General features: G+C 33.4%; 1 protein-coding gene across 1 annotated transcript; it reads right to left on the bottom strand.

Moving 5' to 3' along the window:
- Window positions 1-5,957: 5,957 nt before the first annotated feature.
- LOC110289594 (olfactory receptor 4F15-like) lies at window positions 5,958-6,896 on the bottom strand. The gene has a single exon (XM_021155876.1). The coding sequence runs from the start codon at window positions 6,894-6,896 to the stop codon at window positions 5,958-5,960; it is 939 nt and encodes a 312-aa protein (XP_021011535.1).
- Between the last annotated feature and the right edge of the window lie 3,463 nt (window positions 6,897-10,359).

Here is a 10,359-nt window from a genome sequence, read left to right as displayed (position 1 = left end):
GGGAATGGGTGGGTAGGGAAGGAGGGGGGTATGGGGGACTTTTGGGATAGCATTGGAAATGTAATTGAGTAAAATACGTAATAAAAATATTAAAAATTTAAAAAAATGATAATGCTTATCTGATTAGCATCTAATTTCAGACTGAATTTTAGTTTTTATGTGACTTAGTCTAGCAATATACTTCTTCATGGTTTCTGCTCATTATATAAGTGTCACCTTGCCTTTTAATTATATTTATTTTTTCTTTCAATTTAGTCCAGACTAGCTTCATATACATATTTACTCCAAGATTGCTATAATTTCATACTCCTCTTTCTTCTAATTTCTGAATTATTTCAAATTTTATCTTATGTTTTATCTTATGTTTTTCTTGTTTACATGAATGTTTATATAGCTGTAAAACACTTTTCTTTCTTTTTTATTTATTAGGTATTTTCTTCATTTACATTTCCAATGCTATCCCAAAGTCCCCCATACCTTCCCCCCTACTCCCCTACCCACCCACTCCCACTTCTTGGCCCTGGCATTCCCCTGTACCGATGCATATAAAGTTTGCAAGACCAATGTGCCTCTCTTTCCACTGATGACCAACTAGGCCATCTTCTGATTCATATGCAGCTAGAGGCACGAGCTCTGTGGGGTACTGGTTAGTTCATATTGTTGTTGCGCCTATAGGGTTTCAGACCCCTTTAGCTCCTTGGGTACTTTCTCTAGCTCCTCCATTGGGGGCCCTGTGTTCCATCCAAGAGCTGACTGTGAGCATCCACTTCTGTGTTTGCTAGGCCCCGGCATAGTCTCACAAGAGACAGCTATATCTGGGTCCTTTCCACAAAATCTTGCTAATGTATGCACTTTTCAAAAGTAGAAAACAGAGCTTGCCAGTGGGTATATAGAAAAAAGTTTACTATTACTAATTACAAGAAATGGACTATTACCTACAATGAAACATCATCACACAGTTGAAAAGGTAGTTATTAAAACCGCAAGAGATAGAAATCAATGAGAAGAAAGCAGGTAGAAAATGCCACCTGCCTCAAAAAATAGAACTAGACAAATTAGGATTAGAATTCTGATATATCCTTAAAGAAAAAGTAACTCCATTTTCATTTGAATTATTTCATGTCTCAGAATAGTGCTAGTGAATTGTTTATAAACCCAGGACCACCATTCCCCCACCTAGTCCAGATAAAGACACAACCATCATGACAAATGAAAATCACAGACAGTGTCTCGAATAAACACAAATGAACAATTATTAAATAGTTAAAAATAAAATTCAAGAGCATATAAAAGAGATTATTCATCATGATGAAGTTGAATTATTTCAGAGATCAGAGGATGGCTCACTTTACATAAGTCAAGACCTATAATCAATCACATAGACTCGGAGATAAAATTAACTGCTGAAAATACTTGAGAAAATATAATACCACTGTATGAAGACCAAAACATATCTGAAAATATTAGTAAGAGAGGAAGCATACCTCAATTTATTAAAGACTACATATTCAAACTTGTAGCCAACATTATAGTAAATGAGGAAAATATAAAGATCAGGACCAAGAGAAAGCTATCTACTAACTTCACTACTGTTGAGAATTGTTCTTGAAGCCTTACCTAGACCAATATGACAAGAGAACAAAATTGTGTATGTGTGTATACATGAAAGTAACGACATTGTTCACAGAAATAGAATATATATGCATATATGTATATATTTACGCATTTATGAATGACCTGACATTATTCACAGAAACAGAATAGTAGTTTTAAATTTGTATAGATTCACGTAAGATGCCCAAAGCAATGTGAAGATAAATGATGTTGGACAAGGGTTTATCCACCAGATCTCATATTACAGAGTTACAGTAATAAAAACAGCAGGGAAGTGGTAGAAAAAAAAGATACATCTTTATATGGAGCAAATTAAAGATACAAATGTACATATAATAACATATTTGTAATACATAATGTACATATAATTACATCAATGTACATAGTATTTTATAAAAATGCCAAAACCACAAATCTGAAACTATGTAACATCTTTAATTAGTGATCCAGGGAATATATATATATATATATATATATATATATCTCACTCTCCACAACAATAAACTCCAAGGGGATCAAAGATGTCAATGTTGGCATGTTTTACTATTAGGAATTAAAACTGTTTTAGATTCTCTTTCATTACATTTGAATGACTAACATCCGTAAAGACATACAACAAATTCTATGGAAGATTTGGAGAATGGTAATCTTTATTGTAGTTGATGGTGTAAACAGTTCCATAAACCATGTAAAGCATTGTGGAGATTTCTCAAAACATACAGAAATAGGACTTGCATCTCTACAATTTCTGATCATGCTCCTAAAAGATTCTTTAGAGATCATTGCTCAACCATGTTTATTTTTATTTTAATTAAATAACCAAGAAATGGAGTCAGCCTAGATATACATCTACTGGTGAATAAAAATGTAAAATTTAGCATGTATACAGTATGGGAATTTACTATCATAAAAAAAGCTATGAAATTTATGGGAATATTAGTGGAATTGGAAATATTATACTAAATGAGGAAATTAGGTCTTGAAAAGGAAATTATCACATTTCCTTTCACATGTACACCATAGTTTCTAAGATTTAGATTTATGTGGGTATGATTGTGCAAAGAGACAAGAAGACTAGCAACAGGCCTTTTAAAAAGATACTCTAATGGTCGGGGGGGCATGACATGCATCTGATATGGAAGTGTTAAAGGAAAAACTGTGAGTAAAATGATTTAAATAGCAAGGGAGGGCAGAGTTTATAGGAATAAGTGGAGATGGAGACAGGGCCAACCAAACTACTTTGAAAAGCTTATACTTTAATCAAAAGTAAAGTGGAAAAAAATAAGATCCTGATAGATTATAACCTTGTTTAAAGTTGTTTAGTGAAATATATATATATATATATATATATATATATATATATATAATATTAACTTTACTTTTTCAAATGTTGTCCCCATTCCTGGTTTCCCCATCTGAAAACCCCATATTCCCTCACCCCTCCCCATCCTCACCAATCCACCCACATCTACTTCCTGGCTCTGATATTCCCCTACACCAGGGCATAGAGCCTTCACAGGACCAAGAGCCTCTCCTCCCATTGATGACTGACTAGGCCATCCTCTGCTACATATGCAGATGGAGCCATGAGTCCCACTATGTGTACCCTTTGGTGGGTGATTTAGCCCCTGGGAGCTCTGGGGGGTACTGGTTAGTTCATATTGTTGTTCCTTCTATAGTGCTGCAAACCCCTTCAGCTCCTTGGATCCGGTGTCCAGATCCTTCATTGGACACCCTGTGCTCAGTCCAATGGATGGCTGCAAGGATTTACCTCTGTATTTGTCAGTCACTGGTGGAATATACAATTCACAAACCACATGAAACTCAAGATGAAGGAAATCCAAAGTGTGGATACTTCTATCCTTCTTAGAAGGCGGAACAAAATACACATTGAAGGGGTTACAGAGACAAAGTGTTGAGCAGAGACTTAAGAAATGACCATCCAGAGACTGCCCTACCTGAGGATCTATCCCATATACAATCACCAAATACCAGACACTTTTGTGGAAACCAACAAGTGCTTATTGACAGAAGCCTGTTATATAAATCTTAAGGTATTGATTGAAATTTCCAGTACTAGGTGGAAGCTATTTCTTATGATTAATTGAACGGGAAGTCTTCCTAAGCTCCCATAACAATACAGGCAATTGCCATTATAGTTGGCTTGCCACTGTACCTAGACAGCAAAAATTGCTGAAGACAGCACATACCTTTGAGTACATACAGAAATTAATCTTGGACTGGTTGAAAACTTTCTTACAGTAGTGATAAGTCTGTCATGGGAGAAGCCAGTCACTTTCTGACTGCTTATATGCTTGATAGGTAAGACAGAATTCATGTTTATTTCTTTAACCCTGATCAAAATACCATGTTTAGGGAAGGTTTTAAGTCTTACTGGTGAAGCAACTGATCCTATAAATGGATATGATATGCCTTTCAAATAATTATGCTTTTGTTATATAAAACAATATATACTTTATGCTTATATCAGGGAAGATATTCTTTGCAATGAACAATGGTGAAGTACAGATGCATAGCTGGTAAAATACTGACAAGAAATGAATGTGATTGACCAATGATAATTGGGATTAAAGATTATATCACGTACTCTGGGAACCATGGATCATATAGAACAAGGGGCAAGAATGTAAGAAATGATAAAAGGTAGAGACAATGTTGACTTCTGAGCGTGACAGGACTGTTGCATTGGAAATCACAACAGCTATGACTATTTTCATAAGTTCTCCACTGGATTGGGCCTATCAGTAGTCTACCATGGAAGGAGGCTCTATTAAAATGGTTACTGTTTCCTGAGGATTTATAGTATGGCAAGAGCAGATAAGGAAAGGAGAGACATTTTCTTCAGAGGTATAGCCATTCGCTAAATGCTCTTACTCCTGTAAACAACCTAATAAAATGCATTGGGTCACAGAGAAGTCGTGGATGCAGAAATGATGCTTTTTGGGAAAATGCATGAGATTAGATGGTAAAGTAGTTTAACAAGAGATCATAGTAGGTGCTAAATACAGTTTAATACCTTATGTACATGTTTTAAAATGAAAACTCATTAATATATGTATGTACTATACACCAATATAACATTAAATAATATAAGCAAGTTGATAGAGAGAAGTGAATTATTCTATAATATTAGCAGGAATGTTAATTATTAAAACCTTAATAGAAAGCATTATGGTGGTTTCTCAGAAAACTAATAAATGAAACTATCATATAATTTGACAATCACTTTTCTGGTTATATCTGATAATTACATACACAAGTCATTTAGATTCACATGTTTTATGGCACTTTAATCACAGTGTACATGATGTGAAAACATTGTAAATGTTTATTGATTGGTGAATAAAGACATTGTTCATTAGAGCTAGAGAGATAACTCAGTGGTTAAGAGCAGTTGTTCTTATAGGAAATATAGATTACATTTCTAGTACCTATTGTGGGGCTTTTGTGTATTTTGCTTGAGGTTTACTAATAAAGACATGGAGACATCTATATAGTTTAAGGTTGTTGACCTTTTGTTACAGTCTAACTTAACCTGATTTCCCTGAGACTGCACGCCCACCTTATGTCTGTATCTCTTTACTTCCCTGATTTATTCACACCCATGCTCTGTCTTCTCTTGCCTGGTTGATTTGATCCTTCCCTAGCACAGCTGCAAGTTCTTGATTTCCCCAAAATCCACATTTAAGTCTGAATCAACAAGTACCAGGGCAAGCTGAGATACATTTCTTTGAGTTTCCCTTTTGCCTGTATGAGTGTTAGTAACCTCCACCATGGCATTTAGTTTTGTAATATGATAATCTGAGAGAGTAATCTTTTAGGCAGTTGAGGAAAGTCAAAAATTTACTTTTAGAAAACTGGTAATGGGCTATTGAAATAAAATACCAAATATTCCGCCTGCATTAAGCTCTATGCCGGCACAGAAATGAACAATTGAAAATACAGGAACACACCTTCATACAATGTCGGGCAGGCCATCTCAACAGGTAACACATAGTAGCTTATAACCATCCAAAGCTCCAGTTTCAGAGGAAGTCATACCCACTCTGGCATCCACAGTCACTGCATGCAAGCAATGAATGGGGTAAACAAAACACGGGCAAAATGGATAATACATAAAATACAAATAAGCTTATCTTTAAAAATAGTTGATTTCTATAAAATGATATTCTTTTTACCTATATTACAAGATTTATAGATAAATCTTGTGGGGATTATATAACTTAAAAAAATCAGACATGAAAAGAAAAACACAGTTATGTAAGAATGTTTACTATTTGAGTACATGGAACACATGCTAAGTAACATATTTGCAGGCTTATTCATGACATTTTCCTAAAATTCAAGAACTGATAACTCAGTTTCCTCATTGCCGCCTTCATGTCTTTGTTCCTCAGCGTGTAAATGGCAGGGTTCAGGATGGGTGTAATCATAAAGTTCAGAATGGCCAGGAACTTATCCACTGGCTCAGTTGGAAAAGGCCACATGTACACAAAGATGCATGGTCCAAAGAACAAAACTACCACGGAGATGTGAGCAGAAAGTGTCGAGAGGGCCTTGGACAAATCTCCTGATGAATGTTTTCTTACATTAAACAGGATAACAAGGTAGGAGATTATCAGTAAGAAGAAGGTGCCAATAGAAATGATGCCACTGTTGGCAGCAACCATGAACTCCATTCTGTAGTTGTCTATGCAGGCCAGTTTGATAAACCTAGGAAGATCACAATAAAAACTATCTATCTTATTAGGTCCACAAAATCTCAAATGGACAACAAAACCTAGTTGGGCCACTGAATGTAAAAAGCCAATAATCCAAGCCCCAGATAGAAGCAACAGGCACATCCGTGGGCTCATGATGGTTAAATAGTGGAGGGGTTTGCATATGGCCACATATCTGTCCCAGGCCATGGCTACCAGCAATACCATCTCAGATGCCCCAAGAACATGAAGAACAAATATCTGGAAGACACAACCCTGGAATGAGATGGTATTATGCCCAGAGGACAGGTCAGAAATCATCTTGGGTACAGTTAAGGTAGAAAAACATAAGTCAATAAATGAGAGGTTTCCCAAAAGAAAGTACATAGGNGAATGTAAATGTGGGTCAAAGGCTAGAGTAAATACAACAAGACTATTGCCCAGCACGATGGTCACATAAAATACCACAGAGAAGGCAAGAAAAAAATGCTGTATGTGTTTAGATGTTGAAAGTCCCAGAAACACAAATTCAGACACCTCGGTGTAATTTATTTCATTCATTAACCTTGGTTATATTTCCTGTAATAAACAGNAAAAAATTATAAAGGAATATACCAAAATGTTCAAAAGAAGTAGGTGCCTACAATAATGAAAAATCTTCACCCTTAATTAGCAAAGCCCTTGGAAAACATATGGATTTGCCCACTCATTTAACAAGTGTTCAATAACTGGGCAGATAACATGAGAATTGTATGTACAAGTTAATTTGTGCCATATACAATGCCATATGCAATAAACACAGACTCTTCATTCACTTTTCTGTCTAGATATGAAGCTCACTTGTCTATGAAGTTCGAATTACTTTTCATTAGTAATTATGTATTGAGGCTTTTAAGGCATTGAAGTATAGTTAACACTAAACATCCAATAACATTATGTGGTTCATTATATGTTAGTTGTGTGGATAGGAATCAGGTTCTGGGTGGTATATAAACTTACATCAATAGCACATAGCACTTTGGGAGATGTTTACACTAAAATCTAAAGAATGAATAATGTTAAGTAAGAACTATTTATAAGGAGAAATCTATACAGAAATACCCAGGAGAATAAAGTAACTAAAACTCAGCAACATGTAGGTAGGTGGTCAGTGAATTTCTGATTCAAATTAAATTATATATATATATATATATACATATATATATATATATATGCATATAATATATATATATGCTAAGAATTAAGTCTTTACTTATATGCTAATAATATATATATGTATATATATGTATATATATATGCTAAGAATTAAGTCTTTACTTATTGGTTAGGAATTAATTAAAGGAAATATTCATGTTTTAATAAATTATTGATAACTATAATATAAAGAAAACTATGGAAGGATGTAATAGAAGAAAATAACATAGATCATTTGTAAGTTTATCTTAGCACTATGTAAAATAGTTCTAAAAAAATTCTAACTCAATTCTTCCTAGAAAATATACTCCATTCATCTGTGATTCAGCTCTGTCCAGAAAACTTCCCCAAAACCCACATTACACCTGCAGTTCACTATTTGCTTCTTCTGGATTTAACTCTCTTTAAAGTAAGCAGGGACTAGTGGTGGGAAGTGTGGATATTATTTGTAGCAACTAACTTATGCTATTTCTCAGTAATTATCAATGAAGAAATTTGACTCCAGGTTTAAATTTCACTGGGCTTAACTACAGTTTCAATGATATGACCTTCTGCTGGCATCTACAGTTGTCATCTCAGTATGTATTTTTCTTAAAGTTTACTTTTATTTTGAGTATTTCTACACACAATTCACTTTTTTTTCAAAAAAGATAAAGTAGTTTTAAAACTGAATATGAAGTATATTACTATTCAATTTTTGGTATCACCAAACATGCTTGTTTCACTACTACAAGAATAATTGAAAGGTTGTTAATGAAAATTCACATAAATTTTGTCTTTGCATAGATCTCTGGTGAATATTTTATATTATCCATTTATGTCTTCAGTAAAGATTAGAAATGATGGGACATGTGATATTTTAAACTGTATGTTTTTACAATATTATAAAAATAATTTTGTATATTTACATTAACTTTTATGATATCTTTCCAAAAGAGACAGTCACTAAAATTTGTTATTATTAAAATAGCCCATTTAAAACTTTTACCTCTTATCCATGCTAAAAATTATGAAGTGATAATGTAATGTGTTCTTATAGATTATTGTCGAAAAATTCTGCTCATGTGGTTTTAGAAATATTTGGAAATTGTTTTTTCAATGCTTCCTTATTAATAAAACATAATTATATACTCTATGCAATGGATAAGTATAAAATAAAATAGAAAAATAGGTATAAATGTCAACATATCTCTTTACATACCTGTTCAAAATAAATCAGTACTTAATCAAAAGTAAGGAATTTACATAATGCATTTGGATTTATTTGAAATATAGCAATTTCCAACATGCTTCTGTGACCTACCAGAAAAGCTTTTGATGTCATGTAAAAACCAGTCCTTCTGTGAACAATAGACATTTTCTAATAATTCACTGCTCTATGACATTCAAGTTACTTTTTCTCTGAAACTATGTATGGAGGCTTTAAGGCATTGAAGTATAGTTAACACATCTAAATGTGTACTTCTATAAGGAACATTTGTGTTTCAGAGGCATTCTTGCTAAAGTTAAACATGTTGACACTCATTCTGCTATCCTACATATTTTTCCCTCCAGCAAGTATATGACTAAGGATTTCTAAAAAGTAAAATTGGGTTATTATCTTGGTTTGTGAGACATATAAACAATGCCTCTAATGGAAACCTAAACACTCTGTAAAAATCTCTTGATTAACATGACAGACTAAGCAGATCTTTCTGACCCAACAATATGGTTTGTAAAAGCAGAATAAATCTTTATTTAATATACTTATTAATATCATTAATACCTAGTAATATATTATGTCTTACTCTTCTGTCTTACTTACCTGATCAGGAAAAAAGAAGGAAAAGTATGTTAGCAAACACTATTGAATTTTTAAAATTTTTCTTTGTTATTTCCTGTGAGTACTATTGGAGCATTGAAGTTAGTACACCACAGTCCAAAATCCAGGTCTCATTGACCAGGTGAAACTGGAGTCCTAATAGTCCTTAGTCCATTCATCATGGGAATTCTGTACTGGATTCCCAGGGTAGAAAGGGTGAGCAAATACTAAAAATTTAATTAAAGAATAAAATTAAAGGGTAAAGAACCATTCATGCATTAAATCACAAGCAATAATTTTTTAAAAGGAAAATCAATATTCCCAGGTAGTAGACTGTCTTTTTAGTTATTTCTTTGGCTAATGTCAATAAGCAAGCTGCAGCTATTAGAGTATAAGTGAGCAGGCTGTAGCTATTATATCAAGTAGACTCTTTATGTCACTGTTACTTATAGCATAAAATATTATAAAAATTAAAATAATTTTACATTTCATGATAATTATTAAATATATATCATGGTATTTGTGATGGGATTGCAAAATGAAAAAACAATACTCATTTGACTCAATAAATTAGAGTTTCTACAGCTTGATTTGCTTAGATCTATAGTAGAATATAGGACCTTATTTGCCACTAGATTTCTGCAGTTTCCAGACATTCCAAGGGCATGTAATCTTGGTCAAAAAATATCTTTAAGTGATTTTATGTTTTTATAGGGGAATTTTAAAGAAAAATAACTGTTTACTTTTAAGAAATATGCCATCACCTATATCCAGAAATTAATAATTTTTCAATAATACCTTTAATTTATTATTTGGGAATTTCACACAATGTATTCTTATCAAACTTGCTTCCATACTGAGTCTCCCAGGTCCATCCTTCCACCATTAAGCCCTCAAGTATCTCCCAAAAAAAGGAAAAAAAAAAAAAAACAAGTACAATTTGTGTTGCTCATCTACTCTTTGGAATATGATCAACTCCCAGTGGTCACACCATGAAGATAACTGAGTCCTTTCTTATCTCCCCATCAT

This window comes from Mus caroli, chromosome 2 (genome assembly GCF_900094665.2).
Source record: "Mus caroli chromosome 2, CAROLI_EIJ_v1.1, whole genome shotgun sequence".
In the NCBI taxonomy this organism is placed as follows: Eukaryota; Metazoa; Chordata; class Mammalia; order Rodentia; family Muridae; genus Mus; species Mus caroli.
Note: the sequence above shows the minus strand (reverse complement) of the source record. Positions and strands in the feature narration are given on the sequence as shown.